The sequence below is a fragment of the Hypanus sabinus genome, chromosome 21 (genome assembly GCF_030144855.1).
Source record: "Hypanus sabinus isolate sHypSab1 chromosome 21, sHypSab1.hap1, whole genome shotgun sequence".
Taxonomy (NCBI): Eukaryota; Metazoa; Chordata; class Chondrichthyes; order Myliobatiformes; family Dasyatidae; genus Hypanus; species Hypanus sabinus.
Window position 1 is genome coordinate 8,052,385 of NC_082726.1, and position 21,689 is coordinate 8,074,073.

Below are 21,689 nucleotides of genomic sequence, written 5' to 3' on the forward strand. Positions count from 1 at the left end.
TGTGTTGGGTTGCTCCTGGCAGTGAAAGCAAAATCAAGGGGAAGAGAATCTCCATTCAGCTCACCCAAGCTTGTATCCTACAAACAGCTGCAACTTGAACACCTAATGTTTCTCCATTTTGTCTGCCTGGCAGATTATCCCATGAACTAATCAACAAGTTCCTTTGGATTTCAAACACATTTTGTGTGGTGGTTCCATTTATTAGATTTTTTTCCTCCTAACCATTAACTGTTTTTGATCAAGTTCTGCATTGTTTCCTTCTCTGTAGATAGTGGCGTCTAATACTTTCTTGCAGAGCCTTGAAAGATAATATGCTAAGGGATCTTTTTGTAAGTGTGTTAATAGTACATGTAATAAATTCTGTATGTTTTATGGGTGGGGGGAAGCCATTCTTCCATGTAACATGCAAGGTTTTTTGTGCGGTATCTTCCATTACCCTCACTTCACACTTCAATATTTCATTCTGTTTTGATACCTGTTTAAAAACCTGAGCCTTCAGGATACTTTGACCAGGCTTCTCAGCACTTGTCCTAATTCTTTTTCTATGACTGGCTGCCAAATTTTAACATGAAGCACAGAAAATGGCCCTTGAGCCTGCTTTATCTATGCTAATTGTTTGGATTTGGATGTTTTTAATCCAAGGTTCGTATGGAAGTCAGGAAAGAGGTGTGAAACTTGTTGCTTCGCGCTTATTTTATTGTGTGTTAATAGAACAAAGAAAATTGAAAATGGACAGAAACAGAAGCAGAGACTAGAGAGTGAAGGGAAAGAAGCAAAAAGAGTTTAGAAAATGGCACCACCATGTGTTGTACTCCTTGTACACCTTGTACTCCAAAGACAAAGAACATTGCATTCAACTTTGCAGATAAGAGTCAGCCAGTCAGATAACTCCTATTCAAATAACGCAGCACCAGAAAAGCTTCCAGAGCTTTCCAGAATGATACAAAGAACTGTAACCACTAGGGGACACGATGAACAGCTGCATATACATACTAGAACCACTAGGAAACATACTAAATAGTTACATTAATATAACTAGTTTACAAAATACAAGCAGACAATTTATTTTTCTTTGCAGCTTAACACTTAAGCAGTCTAATGTAACAACTACCCATTCACACTGAGTCTTCAGTCTTGTTGCTTCTTAGCTATTCAGTTGTTCTTCTGGATACCGTTTAAATATTGCGTGAGTACTTCCACTATCTCAAGCGCTGTTCCAGATTCCAGCCACTGAGTAAAACTAATTTTCCTCATATTGGCTCTAACCCCTTTACTTCTAACCTTGAACCTTTACCCTGTGGATTTAAACTGCCTTGCCTGGTGCCCCTCATGGTGTTGTATCCCTCTGGGTTCTCCCTCCGAATCCCTGTCAGCTTTCTCCTCTTAAATGAAAAGAACACTGACTCGCCTATCTCTCCTCAACAATAAAACAATCATCTACTATGATCCATCCTCCTCTTCTATCGGATTTCTTCTTCGTTGGCCCTTTACCTTTTCCACCTATCACCTCCCAGCTTTTCACTTCATCCTCCCCCCTCCATCCTCACTCACCCACCTTCCCCCTCATCTATCACCTAACAGCATGTACTCCTTCCCTTCACCTGCCACCACCTTAATTCTGGGTTCTTCCCTCTTCCTTTCTAGTCGAGATGAAGGATCTTGACCTGAAACATCAACTGTTTATTCCCCTCCATAGATTCTGCTTGACCAGCTGAGCTCCTCCATTTTGTGTGTGTTGCTCCTTTCGAGTAGCTTGGCTATGTTGCTGTGGAACTTCTTGCTAATGTACATCCGTGAGGTCATTTTGGATCTTATAATATTTTATTGTCTTCTACATAAATTAGGAGGCTGCAAGGTTTGATGTGCTGTGTCCAGCGAATCCTTCAGCTCCTTCCACACCTTCACCAGTTCTATGAAAGAATTGCAAATTAAACTATAGTACAATAGATTTAAAAAAGATTCAACATTTCAGACTTGTAATTTATATTTTTCTCTCCTCAATCATCCTTTTCCTTCCACCTCAGTTTCTTTTCTGTTTTTTTCTCCCATCCTACCCTGCCTAGTTATTTCATAGATAGTTATGGGTTTCTTAAAATGCTCTCTCTATGTATAACCCTAATTGTCATTTTAGCTGTATTATTTTAATTGATTTTTTTAAAATTTAGAGATAACAGCATGGAACAGGCCCTTCTAACCCACCGACTTAACCCCAGCCTAATCATGGGACAATTTACAATGATCAATTAACCTACTAACTGTACAGTTTTGTATTTTGGGAGGAAACGGAGTCACAATTGAACTCTGATCCCTGACACCCCAAGCTTTAATAGCTTTGCGCTTATCACTGTGCTACCTTTTAATCAAAAGGGATTAGATTACTTCTGTAAAATTAACAGTGAGGTGTTCCCCTTCCTTTACAGTCAGTCACTCGTATGGATATGGGCTACTTGATGCTGGGGCTATGGTCACGTTAGCTAAAAATTGGACAAGTGTTGGAGATCAGCGGAAATGTGTCATCGTGATTACCTCTGAGCCAAAGTAAGTAAATATTTATTAATGGGCACTTCCATTGTAAAGGTGTGCCTATAGCAAAATTTTATGCTATTTGCCTTGAATTTAGTAGCTTGTATAGATTATGGGATCATGGAAAATTGGATGCTTGTGAAGAGATTTTTATAATTACAAATTATCTGCTAGATTACTACACGTGTACGTGAGGAACAGTTTGGTATTTCATCTAATGACGGCTTGAAGTAGAGAAACTTAGAGTAAAATTATTGATGCTTTGTTGTGTTTGCTTGTCTTATAATTACTGATGAGACTCAAAGCCAGGAGTCAGAACAAAGGCGAAACTTGAAAAAACCTTTATTCAGGAAAACCAAACAACTACAAAAATCTCAGAACTCAACAGTACATCCCAAAGGGCGACAATTTAAATAGTTTACCCAGAGTAACATTCAAGACATTGATATGTCTGTGAGTCTGTTGGTTCATCAATATGTTAAAGAAAGATATTGTGATACATTAACCATTTTTACTGATGGATCAAAAGATAATTTTAACTGGGAATGCTGGTGTGGCTGTTTTTGTGCCTGAATTACAGGTAACTATAAAGAAATGACTTGCTAACCACCCCAGTATATACAGCAGAATTGGTTCCCATCATTTTGGGCTTACAGTGGGTGGAGGAAATTTGTCCTTGCAAAGTTGTAATTTGTTGAGATTCTTTTTCAGTTTAGCCAGCTGGTGGCATAGTAGCATCAGTGCTGGACTGCAGAGCGAAGACTCCTGAGTTCAAATCCAGCCGGCTCCCTTGCACGCTTTCCATCTGTGCTGAGTTGAGCGTCGAGCTAGCAACTCGGCCTCGTAAAAATAAGAAAGTCTGCTAAAAAAAAAAACGCCGTCACGATGACTCCACTCGGATTTAAGGGCTTTCTTCTTCAATTTTGGTTAGTCATAAAACAGGTCATTCTGGCAGTAGGTCAGATTTACTTCTGGAAGCTCTTCAAACTTTATTGCATATTCAAAGTATTGGTTTACATGCCATCTCTTTATGGTTCCTGCACATAGAGGTGTAGAGGGGAATGAGCCTGTTGATTGTATGGCCAAAACAACTGTTAAGCTCAGCTGTGGATATAGATCTTCCACTTAGCAAATCAGAAGCAATGGGGTTGGTGGCATTAAGAATTAAAGGGTTATGGCAAGACTTGTGGGGTAATGGGCATAAGGGGAGATGCCTTTACAGAATACATAAAACTGTTGGATTGATGGGAGAAGGGGGTAAAACAGGAAGGGAAGGAATTACTAGACTCAACTTAGAATTGGGCATACTGTACATAATTATTCCTTGTGTCTTGTGGGAAAAGCATCATTATGAGGTGTGTAGATTTTGTCATTATCAAATAGTTGAACACATATGCTTCACTCTGTAAAAGAATAAGGTTGAAAGAAAGCACATGCAAGCATCACCACTATCTTTGGGGGTTGATGGCTTTCATTTAAAAACTTCATTAAGTTATGGAAGTGACTTTAATTCAATTCACGATATTGTCTTTCATTATTTGCAATTTATAGGGCTTTTTGGGGCAATTTAGATTTCATTTGATAAAGAACTAGTAGGGGTTTTATTTCCTAACTCTGTACACCACTCTCCAGTCCAGTTGATGGTGGTAATGCACCTTTAAGTTTGACTGCCAACTGCTATTAAAAGTCATCGTTGTCAGTAGAAGAGACATTGATAGGAACAATGACCAATCAGTGGCAGTCAGCCTGGGATTGGTTGTCAGCTGAGCAATGGGCATTGTTTGTTTTGGTTCTATAACATACTTTGAATAAGTAGTAAATTAATTGAACTTCCAAATGACAAATGAAATATGATGAAATGCCAAATCATCACATGTAATGATGGAACAGCTTTTGTCATAGGTGAACTGGACAAGAACTGTTAAGTACAGGCACTGCAAACCCCATTTGGCGATACCTCATCACAATTTGCCTCTTTGATTGCAGATGTATTAACTGAAACCAAAGTCAGATATATCAATGCAGTTATGATTGGCTGTTGCAGGTTAGGATGCTAACAGTGTCTTCCCAACAGTGACACTATTGGTCTACACCACAGTAGCACAACTGTTAGTGTGACATTATTACAGCTCAGGGCATTTCAGAGTTCAACTCCAGTCTCTGTGTATTGCGTGGGTTTTTCCTGAGTGCTCCAACTTCCTCCCACGTCCAGAGACGTACCGTGCAGGTTAATTGATCATTGAAAATTGTCCCGTGGTTAAGTTAGGGTTAATCGGGTTTGTTGGCAGTTGCTGAGGTGGCATGGCTGGAAGGGCCTACACTGTGCTGCATCGCTGAAATAAATCATTAAATAAATATCCCTTTTGAATTGGCCACAATTTCACTGAGTAGCAGAGCAGGCTCAGATCTGGCTGCTCACTCCTCACGCCTCACTAATTGAATTTCAGTGCCAAGTTTTCAATTCTCTTCTCTGGATGGTTGAGTAAAACAATCATTCATGAACTAGTTGAACTGGGCATGCACACAGAAAACATAGAACACTACCGCACAGCCAATGTGGCATATGACCAGCACAGTTGGGAAATGTACTGGGGTCAGCCTTCAAGTGTCGCCATGCTTCTGGCATCAACATTGCATGCCCACAATTTACTAGCCCCTTGCTAACCGATAGGACTTTGGCATGTGACAGGAGACCAGAGGACCTGGATGAAACCCACGAGGTGGCGGGGTGAATGTACAAACTCCTTACCAACAGCAGCAGTACTTGAACCCCTATCTTTCAGTCACTGATATTGCAAAGCTAGAGTTGTGAAGTCTTCGAACCCCAAATGATATTCTAATTTTGTACATGATGTTAATCTAGCATTGCCACTAGCTTTCGTGGACAAAGACGTTTAAATTCTTCAGATTAGGTTAAACAATGATTTAATGCATACTTGGAGCGAGCCCGCAATGTTCCTGGTTTGTACTCAATTATAGACATATACAACTAATAGTTTCCCAAAGACCTAAACTGCAGTTGAGTTGCTTTCAAATTAAGATGGTACAGATTTCTTCGAAGAAGCAAGAAATTGGGCTACTTTGGAATTGATAAACCAAGGCAGGAGTTTAGGGTTAAGAGAGATAATAAATCGGCCATGATGAAGTGGCAGAGCAGGCTTGGTGGGCTGAACAGCCTAATTCTGTGCCTTTGTCTTGTGGTATCCCTGATCTCACCCCCAACCAAACTTCTCAGCCATTTGCCTCAAAGATCTCATCCATTTATTGTTGGCACATTTTAAACATGAGAAATTTTGCAGATGCTGGAAATCCAAAGCAATACTTACAAAATGTTGGAGAAACTTGGCAAGTCAGTTGCATATATGGAAAGGAATGAACAGTTGACATTTTGGACTGAGTCATTGGTGCTGGGTGCTGAGTCATTGGTGTCGGTGTCCCTCTCTGCCATCCTTGGTGCTGGGTGAGTGTCAGGTTCCTCCCTACAGTCCTTGATGCTGGATGAGGTGTCAGGGCCTGGCTCTACGAGCCTTGATGCTGGATGAGGTGTCAGGGCCTGGCTCTACAGGCCTTGATGCTGGATGAGGTGTCAGGGCCTGGCTCTACAGGCCTTGATGCTGGATGAGGTGTCAGGGCCCAGCTCTACAGGCCTTGGTGCAAGAAAACATTTGTGAACGTTTTACAATTACTTGGTTTTCTACATTAATTACTCATAAAATTTGGTTTGATCTTCACCTAAGTCACAATAATAGACGAACACAATCTGCCTAAACTGATAACACTCAATTGTACTACTTTGCTTCAATACCGAGTACACCATTTAAACAATCATAGTCTAGGTTCAAGTAAAGTATGTGAGCCTCTCAGATAATGCCTTTTACAAAAGCTATTCGGCACGGACTAGAAGGGCCGAGATGGCCTGTTTCCATGCTGTAATTGTTATATGGAGTCAGATGTTGGTTGTAGAGGTGCCCCGCCCTATAAAAAAGACACACAATCAGGTTACTGACAGAAGCAGGTCTTCTGTAAATTAAAAGGTTAATTTACAGGTTGAGTCTGTGGTAAAGAAGGCAAATGTAATGTTGGCATTTATTTCAAGGGAAATAGAACATAAAAGCAAGGAGATAACACTGAGGCTTTATAAGACACCAGCCAGGCCACACTTGGAGTATTATCAACAGTTTTGGGCCCCTTATCTCAGAAAGGATGTATTGTCATTGGAAAGCTTAATAAAAGAAGAGCTTCACCGGGATGGTTCTGGGAATGAAGGGGTTAATGCATGAGCATTTGGCAGCTTTGGGTCTGTACTCATTGGAATTTAGAAGAATATGGTGGGGGGGGGGGGGTTCTCATTGAAACCTACCAAATGTTGAAAGGACTAGTGGATGTGGAGAGGGTATTTCCTATGCTGGGAGTATCCAGAACTAGAGGGCACAGCCTCCCAAAATTGAAGGGCAACCCTTTAGAACAGATTAAGGAGGAATTTTTTTAGTCAGGGAGTGGTGAATCTGTGGAATGCTCTGCGACATACAGCTGTGGAGGCCAAGACCGTGGGTACATTTAAAGCGAAAATTGATAGTTTCCTGATTGGTGAAGGGATCAAAGGATATGGCGAGAAGGCAGGTGTCCGAGGTTGAGTGGGATCCAGGATCACCCATGATGGAATGACGGAGCACACTCAATGGGCTGAATGGCCTAATATTGTTTCAATGTCGTACAGTCTTCTCAAGAACAATCTGCTTACGTGCACCATGCCTCAATCAAAACAACTTTCAGAGGACCTGAGAAGAAGAATTGTAGAGACACATGAAGCTGGAAAAGGCTGCAAAAGCATTTTTAAAGACCTGATTGTTCATCTGTCCACAGCAACAGACATTTTTAACAAATGGAGGAAATTCAGTGCTGTTGCTACTGCAACAAGGAATGCCAAGAGAACAATGTACAATGCTGAAGAAGGTGAAAAAGAACCCAAGGGTAACAGCAAAAGACCTGGAAAATTTGCTGAAGTCTGTTTGTGTGTCCACAGTCAGAAAAATATTGAACAAGAATGGTGTTCATGGAAGGACACTCCGGGGAAACTACTGCTCTCCAAACAGAAATGCTGCACATTGCAAGTTTGCAAAAGAACACCAGGAAATGTTTGCAACACACCAAATGCTGGAGGAACTCAGCAGGCCAGGCAGCAGAATTCTGCCAAAGGGTTTCGACCCGAAATGTCTTTTCCATAGGTGCTGCCTGGTTTGCTGAGTTCTTCCAGCATTTTGTGTGTGTTGCTTGGACTTCCAGCATCTGCAGTTTTTCTGTTGTTTGTGACCAGGAAATGTTTAGTGGAGATTATTGCTGCTAAAGGAGGTTCTACCAGTTATTAAATACCAGGGGTCGCAGCCTGGACTATGAATGATTAAAAACTGTGATCAATAAAGACATGAAAAGTACAATTGTTTGTGTGTTATCAGTTTAGGCCGGGGGTCGGCAACCTGCGGCTCCCGAGCCATTTGTGGCTCTTTCACCTCTGTGCTGCGGCTCCCTGTGGCTTTGGGAAATAATTGGTCAGTATTTAATTAAAATGTATTTTATGTTAGTTTGTTAGCTTTTGAAATGTAATTATGGTGATCTTGTACAACCTAAGTGTAGCGACACATTTCCTGCCACATCATAAAACGGCTCACAATTAGCCAGCATTCCGGCTAAGGGAGATAGCCTACGGGGGTTTGTGAGTACGCGTCTTTTGCAGCATCTGCGTCCATGGGGGCTGGGTTGAGGGAAGCTGAAAAGCAAGGCTGTTTAGTTCGAATAAAGCTATCTTTGACTGCAGTTTACTGACACCGCTACAACGTGTTTTTATCGCTGGCTGTCCAGACGGAAGGTGCTGAAACGCTTTGTCGCGTGTCTGGAAGAAGTGAAAACTTTCCTGGGCAGCAAAGGGCTCACCTTTCCTGAGCTGGAACAGCCAGAGTGGCTGGAAAAGCTACACTTCATGGTAGACATGACAGCGCACCTGAACACGCTGAACACAGCTCTTCAGGGGAAAGGACGTACAGCCCTGCACATGTTGGAGGATGTTTTGGCATTCGAGCGCAAGTTGACAGTGCTTGCCAGAGATTTACAGAAAGGCACTTTGTCTCACTTCCCCAATTTGAGAGAGTTCAAACAAGGTCACGACATGATAATTTCGGAGTATTTACATTCTGCAATCATCGCAATGCAAACATCGTTTGGGAAACGCTTCTGTGAGTTCAGAGAGGAAAAAAACACATTATCCTTCCCGGTCACTCCCTTAAGCATCGATCCTTCCCTACTGAATACGACTGCATTGGCAGGTGTGAGTCAACCTGATCTTGAGATGGAACTGGCCGACATAGCCGACAAAGACATATGGGTGTCCAAGTTTAGACGCTTGACAGCAGACCTTGAAGATGTTGCCCGTCAGAAGGCCGTTCTTGCTCAGAAACACAAATGGAGTGATATTGAAAACCTCACAGATGACAGCTTGCGATCCTGTGTAAAGATGAAGGTGACATCATACAGCCCTGATGTGCAGACGCTGTGCGCTGAGGTCCAGGAGCAGAAATCCCATTAACCAAGTATGATAAATATTTTAATTGCCTATTATTTTACTTATATTCATATTTTTTCATTGTTCAGTGAAATAGTCCTTTCATTTTTCAGGATGACAGCTGGCTGACGTTATTTTTGGTTTGCTGCTGGCGGAAAATTTAAGTTCGGCGTTTTTCATAAATACAAGAAGGACTCAAATAGACATTGAATATTTTACTTAAAAGTAACTTTCAACCCAACGTCTTTTTTTCGGAGTTCAAAATGTTTTTGTTGCATGCAGAAATGTAATTTCGTTTTCTCTGCAGGAGTTCATCAATTTCATAAATGCAACACATTATAGTTTGTTTATACATAGCATAAAGGCAAAAAAAACGTTGTATGCAGTGTTATTTCATTTTAAATGTCAAACGGGTTTTGCGGCTCCCAGTGTTTTCTTTTCTGTGGGAAACGGGTCCAAGTGGCTCTTTCAGTGGTAAAGGTTGCTGACCCCTGGTTTAGGCAGATGAAGATCTGACCACAACTTAAGAGTAATTAATGCAGAAAGCCAGGTAATTGCAAAGGATTAACAAACTTTTTCTTGCAATTGTACCAATTCTTGTCAAACTTCTGATGAAAATGAGCTGCTGAAATACATTAGCACATGTTCTAGTTTGCTGATTAATAATTTTCTAACAGGTTCATGTGATAGCCGTGTTCAGGGTGAAGAACGTAATGTCGACTCCATAAAGGGGTGAATTCTTAACCAAAAGCTTAAGTGATTTTTGACAAGTGGCTTTTGTCTTGAGTTCACCATTGTTGTGGTTTGTGCTTCCCACAGTTGTTATTCATTCTGTGTGGTGGCAATGCAGCTACTGTAATTTCTGTGTGTGGGTGGCTGCAAACTGTCCCCAGGGCTTGAGTAAAATTGCAGCATTCACACAATTTTAAGAAAAAGCTTGTACATCTCAATGTACAGTATCTCTGAAATGTTGAGCACTTCAAGGCAGTGAATCAATCGTCAAGAAACTTGCAACCAGCAGAGATTAAAAATTATCTTTATTTGTCACAAGTACATGGAAATATCAAAACAGGCAATGAAATGGGCAGTTTGCTTCTACGATAATCACAGTCCGAGGATGTGCCGGGGGCAACTGGCAAGTGTTACCACACTTCTGGTGCCAACATTGCGTGCCCACAGCATAGTACCCAGTGCGTCTTTGGACTGTGGGAGTAGACAGAGGAAACCCATGTTGTCACAGGGAGAACATGCTCTCTCTTCTACTGAGAGAGCAGCGGGAATTGAATCCTGATCATTCGGAATGTTCTTTGAGTTCTCCTGACTGTTCTGCGATCCTTTAATATCCACCTGAATTGGCAACACACCAGAGCATGGATACTTGTGTGAGTGTTACACTGCCTCCAGCTCTGCATTTGTGTGTCAGCCTATGTTGTGTTCGCATCCTCCTCTCAGACTTGAAACCATAGCCATCTGGTTTTTAAGGCAAGAGTTAGACTAGGTGAGGCAACCTACGTGTAAATAGTTCTCCACAGCTCTGACAAGAGCCTGGGCCAGAACTACTCTTTACAACTTGTGTAAAGAGTACAGAGGGTATTGTGACATTTCCTTTTCCATGGTTTGATTTTGAACTTGCCATTTTAGGGAAATTAAAAACCGATTGGAGATACGGAAGAGTATTGATGCATGCCGTCAAACACCAAACTTTATTCAGTCCTTGGAGCATGTGCAGGCAAGGATCACACTATCCTATAGCAAGCGTGGAGACCTGGCTATATACCTCACCAGCCCAATGGGAACAAGGTCAACACTGCTGGCACCAAGGTATGAATTTGCAGTTGCATAAAATCAGTAGTGTTGTGAATAATGAAAATCTGCCATTTTGTACTGTGGGTTTTAGAGTTTTAAATTGTGTTTGCCATCAAATTGTACTGTAGGTTTTAGAGTTTTAAATTGTGTTTGCCTATTTGACAAAGGGATTTGGCTCAATGGTTTCTAATGTGAGGCTGAAGAACATTCATTGTGTTACGGACATCACTACAAGCTGGTGTTTATTGGTCACTTGTAATTGCCTCTGCGAACTGATGATGAGCTAACCTGAAGGGCATCAGTAGCTCTGGAGAAGATACACCCACAACATGGAGTATGGATTTCTTGGATTAAAATCTTACAACGATAAAGAACCATTTCCAAATCAAAATGGTATTGGATCCTAATGCCAAATGTTATTGGAAGTCAAGAATGAGGCATAAAATTTATTGCTCGCAATTTAATTGTGCATTGTGAACAAAGAAAGAAAGTCAAAGGAAAATGTATTCATGGTCATCTCATACTCAGACCAGAGAGATACAAAATTCCAGTGATAACAATTAATCTATAAAGTAGTTAGCTCAAGTGGTGTAGCACTGAAAATTAGCAAATTTCTAGAAAAATGCAGAAGCAACTGTACCAAAATTACTGGAAAATTCACTGAACAGTGACATGTATATGGATGATTATATAAAATTATAAATTCAAAGTTCAAAAAGTCTGAAGTAAGGTTTATTATCAGAGGACATACATGTTATCACAATTACCCTAAGATTCTTTTTCTGTGGGCATATTTAGCAAATCCATAGAAAAGTAGCTGTAAATGTGATCAATGAAAAAACAAACAGTGTAAATGCAAATATAAATATATGGCAATAAATAACAAGAGTATGAAATAACAAGATAGAATGATAGAATGATAAAATGAGCCTATCAGTTGTGAGAACACCAGAAGTGTGTAGTTATCCCTTTTGTCCAAGAGCCACTGGTTGAGGGGCAGTAATTGTTCTTGAACTTGGTAGTGCAAGTTCTGAGGCTCTTGTACCTTCCACCTGATGATGATGGTAGTGAGAAAAGAGCATGGCCTGGGTGGTGAGGAATTTTGGTTGCTGCTTTTCTACAAAATTTTTTGTCAGTGTGCTCAATGGTTGGGAGGGCTTTACTCGTAATGTACTGAGCCAAATCCACTACCTTTTGTAGGATTTTCTGCTCAAGGAAATTGGTATTCCCATACCAGACAGTAATGCAGCCAGTCAGTACACTTTCCACCACACATCTATAGGTTTTCCAAATTTGTTGATGACATGCCAAATCTTTGCTCCTGAGGAAGTAGAGGCACTATCATACTTCCTTTGCAATTATATTTATATAATGGGTGCGGGACAAGTCCTCTCAGATGGTGACGCCCAAGAATTTAGAGTTATTGACCCTCTCCTCCTCTGATTCTCCCATGAGTATTGGCTTATGGATCACTGGTTTCCCTCTCCTGAAGTCTTCTATCAATTCCTTGGTCTTATTGATGTTGAATGAGGTGTTGTCATTACATCACTCAGACAAATTTTCAATCTCCCTCCTGTAAGCTGATTCATCACCACCTTAGATATGGCCCACAACAGTGGTGTCATCAACAGACTTGTACGTGGTGTTGGAGCTGTACTTAGCCACATAGTCATAGGTGTAAAGTGAGTAGAGCAGGGGGCTAAGCACAGCTCCAATACCAGTGCTCCTTTGCTGATGGAGATTGTGGAGGAGATGTTTTTGCCAATCCAAACTGACTGAGGTCTACAATGAGGAAATCTAGGATCCAATTGTACAAGGGGGTATTGATGCCCAGGTCATGGAGTTTACTGATTAGTGGTGTTAAATGCGAGACTATAATTGATAACTCGGCTTCCTGATGTATGCATCTTTGCCGTCAAGACGTTCCAGGACTGTGTGAAGAGCCGATGAGCCAATGTTGTAGACATGTTGCTTAGGTAGCCGAAGGCAAGGAAAGGTAAACTCCAACAAAACTAATGGTTCTACACCGCAATACAGCAACCATGTAGGATTTGGATGAGGAGAAAACTCCTTGCTCTTGGATTTGTGAATTTTTCAGGATGGAAATTGAGGGAAATGGATATGAGATGAGGGCACAGAGTTTAATGTAAACACAAGATTCTGCTTTGCTGAAAATCTAGATCAAGACACATACAAAGTGCTGGAATAACTCGGAAAGCATCAATGGAGGGGAATAAACAGTCAACCTTTCAGGCAGAGACTTCTCATCAGGAATGTAACACAGCTCAAAACGTCAACATTTATTCCACTGCAGAATTTACATCATATTTAATGTTTCCAAATGCAAGAACGGGTCATGGAGAAGGGTTGTGGAGTGATGGAGCTGTTTCTGAAGTATTGATTTGCATTCTTTTTATCCCTTGCAGACAACATGACTACTCATCTGAAGGATTCACAGACTGGGCATTCATGACGACACATTCATGGGATGAAAACCCATCTGGTGAATGGGTTCTGGAACTGGAGAACACGCCTGATCTAAAAAATTATGGTTAGTGCTTCTGAAATCAGGCATTGTATCGTCTCTGAATCCTTCTCTAAAGGCCATGTCTCTTCTGTACAACTTATTTCGAGGGACAATGGTGCCTGTGACTGATACCTGCTTCAATCCTTCCTGCTGATTTTTTGATGTCCATTGATAGTCTTTCCATTATGTAATTTGCTGTCAAATAATCTAGTCTTAATTGGCACTTGTCGCATTGTATGAATTTATCAAGTGAAAACATTCCTTAAACCACCCACCTTTGTGTATCTGTTGATGATCTTCAGTCTGTCTGATTTTAGAATCAGAAGTGTTAATGGGAATTTTGGGCACCTGTTCAACCCCCACCCACCTTTCTGTTATTCCTCAGCCTTTACAGCTGTTCTTTAGCCACTCTCTTAGTTCTTTATGCCAAACTATCACTGAACAATTCTGTGTTTAATTTTAGCTGCTAATTGCCCACCCATTCTGCCCATCTGCATTCCCTTGTTATCTTCCTTGCCATGCTTCCAAACACTTAAGTCTTGCCCTTAAAAACCCACACACCAGTTGATTGATGTTAATTCATCAAACTATCTTTGAATTTGCACTTAAAATCTTGAATGCAATCAATGTTTAGTGTTCATCAATGTGAGATCAGGAAGTCTTGCTTGAGATTTGCCTGACATTTCATGAGCGTTCAGGATGCAATTCCATCGTCGTCTCATTTAATGACTTTTTCTTAAAAATGGAAAAATCTTTTGAAATTTCTTTTATTTTCTTACAAACTTAAGTGTTTTATTTTGCATTCTAAAATATTTCTGCATTACTCTATTCAGGTACACTGAGGCAGTTTACTCTGGTTCTTTATGGCACAGCACCATCTAACCATGACCAGCTGAAAGCTACAAATGTCACATTGCCTGACAACTGCAAAACACTGAACTCTCAGCATGTGTGTGTGGGTAAGTAAGCTAAGTAACAGGTTGAATTTCACTGCCTTGGAGTGCCCTCTACAGGGGAAACTGGGAAAAATTGGAAGGTGTTGGGTTAGGGTCTCAAACTTGCTCCATCTAACACCTCTTATAAAACACTTTACAAAAAGAAACATGAAAAAATAATGGTTATTTTATGCCCCACTAAACACAACAAAAGCTCATCGTTTCCAGGCTGAGTGATTCTATAAGTTACTTGTTGCTTTTCTATAGGTTTCTGGTTCTATTGTGTTGGTACATGGCCAAGTGGTTAAAGCATTGGTCTAGTGATCTGAAGGTCGCAAATTCGAGCCTCAGTGTGTTGTGTCATTGAGCAAGGCACTGAACCACACATTGCTTTGCAACGACACCAGTGCCAAGCTGTATTGGCCCTTGCCCTTCCCTTGGACAACATCAGTGGCGTGGAGAAGGGAGACTTGCAGCATGGGCAACTGCTGGTCTCCCATGCAGGCCTGCACTCCAGAAACTTTCCAAGGCACAAATCCATGGTCTCACGAGACTAATGGATGCCTGTATACTACTCTGGTTCTATAAGTTACTGCTACTAACTTGTATAGAGGGTTGGCTGACTGGCAGGAGGCAAAGAGTGGGGATAAAGGGGTCTTTTCTGGTTGGCTGCTGGTGACTAGTGGTGTGCCACAGGGGTCTGTGTGGGGACTATTTCTTTTCCACAAGTGAGTAATTTGGATGAATGAATTGATGGGTTTGTGGATGATACAAAGATAGGTGGACATGTAGATAGTATGGAGGAAGCAGGGAGCCTGCAGAAGGTCTTGGACAAATTAGGAAAATGAGAAAAGAAGTGGCAGTTGGAATATTATGTAGGGAATGTCTGGTCATGCACTTTTGGCAGAAGGAATAAAGGGGTAAACTGTCTTCTACGGAAGGAGAAAATACAAAACTCAGAAGCAAAATGGCTTTGGAGTCCTTGTGCAGGATTCGCAAAAGGTTAGCTTGCAGGTGAGTCGATGGTGAGGAAGGCAAATACAATGCTAGCATTCCTTTTGAGATGACTAGAATATAAAAGCATGGATGTAATGCTGAGGCTTTATAAGGCACTGGTCAGACTGCATTTGGAGTATTGTGAGCAGTTTTGGGGCCTTAATTTAAGAAAGGATGTGCAGGCATTGGAGAGAGTCCAGAGGAGATTCATGAGAACGATTTTGGGAATGAAAAGATTAATGTATGAGAAGCGTTTGACGGCTCTGGGCCTGTAATCACTGGAGTTTAGGAGAAAGAAGGGTGATCTCATTAAAACCTTTCAAATATTGAAAGGCATAGATAGACTGGATATGGAAAGGATGTTTTCCATAGTGGATGAGTCTAGGACCAGAGGGTATAGCCTCAGAATAGAAAGAGATCATTTTAGAATAGAAGTGATGAGTTTCTTTAGCCAGAGGGTGGTACATCTGTGGAATTCATTGCCACAAATGGCTGCATAGGCCATGTCATTGGGTATATTGAAAGAGGAAGTTAATAGGTTCTTGATCAATAAGGGTGTCAAATGTTTTGGGGAGAAGATAGAATGGGGTTGAGAGGAATAATGAATCAGCCATGATCAAATGGCAGAGCAGACTCAATGGACCAAATGGCCTATTTCTGTTCCTATGTCTTATGGTAGATTTTCCAGCATTTGGGGAAATAAGTGATTAACAATTATAAATTCAGTCAAATCATTCTTAAATCATTCCATAGCCATGTACAGAGCATCACCAAGTTTCCAGCCTGTGACTAATGTTAAATCTGAGTGATTGGCAGGTGTTTCTGGTAGCTCTTTGCTCATGTTTGTTGGCTTTATTGTTGCACCAATTTGGTTCATTCCTGATCCATGCACCCCAGTCCAAGGGGCTTTGCAAACCTAGTTGTTTTAAACAAAAAACAACTTGATTTTGTAACTTGATTGGGAATCAGGTGAAAACAAAAGCATGAATTAAGCTGAGTCCTGCTGGTATTAAAATTCAAGTCATAATATTTGTATTAACTGAGGTTAATTACAACTTGGATCTTATGCCACTGCATTGTAACATTTGAGATGAAAAGCCAACACATCAGATTGCACCATAATGTTATCCCCAAGTCACTGCCAACTTGTGAAGAGTAAACAGTTGTATGAAGAAACAAATAGTTTTAAGAAAACTGAAGAGAAAATCTTTAGCTCAAAATGATGAAGTTAGTGACTAAAGGGAGGGGAATAAAAGCTGAAGTTGCTTGGAAAGAAGAGAATTGGCTTCCTCCATTGTAATTGCAAGAGGATGTGGAAATCCAGAGGAATGCACAAATGCTGGAGGAAGTCCAGGTTAGGCAGCATCTATAAACAGCATTTTGGGCTGAGACTTTTCATTAGGAGTCGTGTATTGTTCTTCCATTAAAGCAAATTTTAAAATTATCCCTGTGTGAAGTTTGTTACAAAACTGAATCACAAGTTGTGTATATGTCTGTCATTAAAGGGACATGGCTCCTTTCTTAAAGTGTACTGTATACTGTGTATACAGTGTCCCAGTAATGTAAATTATCCCCAATCTGCCTCATTGCTCTTCAATTCAAGATTCAAAGTTCAATGTAAAATTTATTATCAGAGTACATAAATGTTACCACATGAAACCCTGAGATTTGCATGCTTAGGAAATCTATAGAGCAGTAACTATAAGCAGGATCAATGCAAATATAAATGTCAATAAATAATGAGAGCATAAAATAATAAGATAGAGTCCTTAAAGTGAGACCATCGGTTGTGAGAACACCAGAAAAGGAATGAGTAGTATTGCTTAATATCACTTCCAGTACACAAGTGTAAAGGAGAACAAAATGATTGTTATTCTGGATTTGATGCAACACAAAAAAAAGCACAATGAGATAAAGATTAAAAAAAAAGAAATATGAACGTAAGATAGCTTATATATGCAGATTGGTTGTATGTCCATTAGGTGACACTAGACGCAAGAGAATCTACATAAGGTGACTGTGACAGGAAATGATAAAGTAGTTTGTGTAGTTGGTGTGGAGTGGTAGGTTAGGGGTGGAGGTGTTGAGTCTGACGTGGATGCTATTTTGCGTCCTCCCTGATGGGAGTGGGGCAAACAGTCCATGAGTAGGATGAGTGGGATCGTGTTACTGGCGTTATAAAACTCTGGTTCAGTCACATCTGGAGAATTGTGTACAGTTATGGTCACCCCACGAAAAGAAGGATGTCGGGGGAGGTGCAGAAGCGGTTTACCAAGAAGTTGCCTGGTTTAGAGGGCGTGTGCTATCACGAGAGGCTGGATAAACCTGGGTTGTTTTCTCGAGTGGCAGAGGCTGAGGGGAGATCTAATGGAGGTTTATAAGATTACGGGAGGCATAGATAGAGTGGACAGACAGTATCTGTTTCTTAGAGTTAAAATGTCTAATACCAAAGGCAAATGTCTAATACATCGGAGGTGAGAGAGGGTAAGTGAATGGGAGGTGAGGAGTAAGTTCTCCTTACTCAGTCATGGATGCCTGTTATGGTGGTAGAGGCTTTTAAAAACATTTAGATAGTCATGTGAATGTCAGGAAGACGGAGGGATATGGACATTGTGTAAGTAGGACGGATTAGCGTTTGGGTGCTTTGCCTTTTAGCTGGTTTGGCACAATATTGTGGGCCAAAGGGCCTTGCTTTCTGTGCTGTACTCTTCTGCTCTATGTTTTTCCGGTATCTCTCAGTATGTATGTCATCAATTGTGAGTAGGCTTATGGCAGGGTTGCTCTGGGCATTTTTGACTACTCATTGTAGAGGCTTCCAATCCACCTCAGTGCAGATTCCATATCATGCACTTTGGGATGCTCTCTACTGCACATCTGTAGAATGATGTGAGTATAGGTGTGCAGAGTCCAGCTGCCTCAAAGTAGGTGCATTGATGAGCTTCCTTGATTGTGTATAATGTATTCTGGGACCATGAGAATTTGTGCATGATGTATACTCCCAGGAGTTTGAAACTGCTCACAGTTTCCACTGCCGTGCTGTCGATGCAAAGAGGGGTGTGAATGGTGCACGTTCACCTGAGTTGTTGATTAATAATTAAATAGATGAAGTGACTGGTTGAACTGATCAAACATGAATCTTCTATTGGTAAAATGTAAGAATAATTTAGACTGCAAGCTCCTATTGCCCATCTCTAGGTGTGTTATTAACATGTTTAAAAAATCATCAGCTTCTGGCCTCTTGATGGTCAGTGCACTTTATTTAAGTTAGACTAGGCTCTGTCTGTTGACTGGTCAGCAGTAGGAGTGTTGTAGTCTGCTTCTGGAGGTAGAGTGAAGGACAGGGCAGAAGTGATCGAACTCCAGTTCATGTGAATGCGTGAAGGCCGCATTAAGCCTGGTTTCAGTGTCCTCTGTTTAAGTAAGGTAGCTCCATTTTACATCACTTCCACAGCAAGACATAGAGCTGTGCTTAGTCTCAGGGATTGAGTCATCTGGATTTTATCATTAGAAAATAATTGGAAAAATAGTTTGAAAAACTTCAAAGTTCATTTTATTTGTGCACCCTGTTAAAAGATTTCTGACCACTGTATATTTACTTTGCAGGTATAGTTTTGTTAGTTTTTTTTAAACTGATGACTACTGGGTTGCAACAGATTTTAAATCCCACATATTATTTTTTGATAATCTTGTAGGTTAAAATGTGGGCCCTGGGGCCTGTACTGCACTGTAATGATCTATGATAAGACACCTTGCAAAGGTAATCTGGTGTTTATATCTCCCTTTGAGCCAAATTTGCCTGGGCGAGCTTTTTAAAAGCTGACCTTAAAAATGGATTACATTTTTTTGAAGTTAACTGGTTCCTTTCTGTCACTTTAATTTCTTTCACTCTGTTTCACAACTTACTGTGCTCTACAGTACTTTTAAAGGAGTGTGAATAACAAACATCTTCAATCTGATTTTTTTTTAATTGGGGGAAAAGTCTTGAGTGTGGGATTAAAAATTTCTGATTATTATTACCTGCACTATAGGTCTTCCCACCCTGTCACTTGTATACCTGGACTATCCCTCTTCTCACTTATAAAAATCTTATTCCTTCTCTCAGTTCCTCCGTCTCCACCACATTTGCTCTCAGGACGAGGCTTTTCATTCCAGAACTAATGTGATGTCCTCCTCCTCCAAAGAAAGGGGCTTCCCTTCCTCTACCATCAACTCTTCCCTCACCCACATCTCTTCCATTTCGCACAGATCTGCCCTCACTCCATCCTCCTGCCACATCACCAGGGGTTGAGTTCCTCTTGTCCTCACCTACAACCCCACCAGCCTCCACATCCAGCACATAATTCGCTGTAACTTCCACCATCTCCAATGGGATCCCAGTACCAAGCACATCTCCCTCCTGGTACTTATTCTTGCAAGCAGAACAAGTGCTGTACCTACCCCTGCACCACCTCTCTTGCTACCATTCAGGGCCCCAAACAGTCCTTCCAGGTGAGGCAACACTTATTCTGAGAGACTGTTGAGGTCATCTACTATATCCTTTGCCCCTGGTGTGGCCTTCTGTATATCAGTGAGACCTGACATAGATTGGGAGACCACTTCACTGAACATCTATGCTGTATCAGCAGAAACAGAAGGATCTCCCTCTGGCCACCCATTTCAGCTTCACTTCCCTTTTTCAGTTCTGATGAAGGGTCTCAGCTTGAAACATCTACTATTTGCTCTTTTCCAATGATGCTGCTTGATCTACTGAACTCCTCTGTCATTTTGTGTATGTTGCCTTAAAACGCAGGTGTTATCTCCAGTATGAGAAATGGCTGGTTAAAAGTTTATGCTATGTTTCTGATATGTTATTCTTTGCTTATCAAAATGAGCTTCCCACACCCTAAAAACAAACATAAGGCACTTAATTAAAAAATAATTACTGTTCCTTGAAGTGTCAATGATCCTTCAAATAAATGCTGATAAATTTTTTTGGATGATGTCCCAGACTGGTTTAATTATTTTGAATGCCGATGTCAGAAGTTGGGAGCTGGAGAAGGCAACCGCTGCAGAAAAACATCAAAGGGAACCAGCTTAATGGGTACAAATTGGAGCAATGACTGGTGTTTTACAATAGTAACAGCTTTAGTTGTACTTGTTCGTTGACAAGTATGCATGCTCCAACATAGTATTTCAAGATTGTTTAATGTCATTCCAGTACACAAGTGTAAAGGAGAACAAAATAATCATTACTGTGGATCAGATGCAGCGCAAGATAAAGAATGCAGTAACACTTTTTTCAAAAACCACAATAAATATAAATATTTAAGATAGCTTATGCAACTAGATTCAGTAGTGTCTGTACATAAGGTGACTGACACAAAATGATAAAATAGTGGTTGTTGGGGCATGGGTTAGTAGGTTGATCAGCTTTGCTTCTTGGGGAAAGTGATTGTTTTTCAGTCTGGTGGTCCTGGCATGGAAGATGTATACCCTCCTTCCTGTTGGAGTGGAACAAACAGTCTGTGAGCAGGGTTTAATCATGATCATCGGCCCAGTGTAACCTTAGTGATGTGCGCCAGTGACTGAACACTGGTTTTGCTTGAATTACCATTCATTGCTATTTCAAGCAGTGCAAAGAATTAACAGTAAGTGCAAACACCCTCCGAAATCCTGGCTATTTAAGATTGCGATACAGAATTGTAGTCAAATCCCCTTTGCAGTGCCTGTTTCAGTTCTGGTTGAACCACAGTTTTTAAGACTCCAATTTGATTCCTTTAGAACATAGAGCAGCAGGTCTCAAGATGGCGCTTATGGAGTGAGACTGTTTTAGGCTTCGCTCCAATCCTTTTACTTTTTTCTACCTACAAACACCCCCAATTGACCTGTTTATACCTATTCTAAAGGGGTTCATACTTATGAAATCTTTTTCAACTGTTTGAATCATTTTCAACTCGTTAAAATGTCTAAATCACGAGAACCTAAGGAATCGAAACAAGCGAAAGATAAAAAAAGAAAAAAAAATTTATAATATGATCATGAAAATACAGCCAGAAGTAACAGAAAAAATTAAGAAGGAATGGGAAAAAGAACTTCATTGTCTTATACCCACAGAGCAGTGGGAGAAAATTTTACAATTGGTCAATTCCTCTTCTATTTGTGTTAAACATGCCTTAATACAATTTAAGGTTGTACATAGGGCTCACATGTCCAAGGATAAACTTGCTCGATTTTACTCTCATGTTAATCCAACCTGTGACAGATGTTATTCTGAAGTAGCTTCATTGACCCACATGTTTTGGTCTTGCCCTTGTTTGCAAAATTATTGGAAAGATATTTTCGGTATTATTTCAACAGTTCTGAATATCAA

General features: G+C 40.7%; 1 protein-coding gene across 2 annotated transcripts in view; it reads left to right on the forward strand.

Moving 5' to 3' along the window:
* LOC132378764 (furin-like) overlaps nt 1-21,689 on the forward strand; it is a 144,047-nt gene that overhangs the window by 115,305 nt on the left and 7,053 nt on the right. For both annotated transcript variants that reach the window (XM_059945908.1, XM_059945907.1), the window contains 4 exons: nt 2,421-2,538; nt 10,718-10,897; nt 13,309-13,433; nt 14,243-14,368. In XM_059945908.1, coding sequence (XP_059801891.1) covers nt 2,421-2,538; nt 10,718-10,897; nt 13,309-13,433; nt 14,243-14,368 — 549 coding nt within the window. The remainder of the gene's footprint in view (nt 1-2,420; nt 2,539-10,717; nt 10,898-13,308; nt 13,434-14,242; nt 14,369-21,689) is intronic.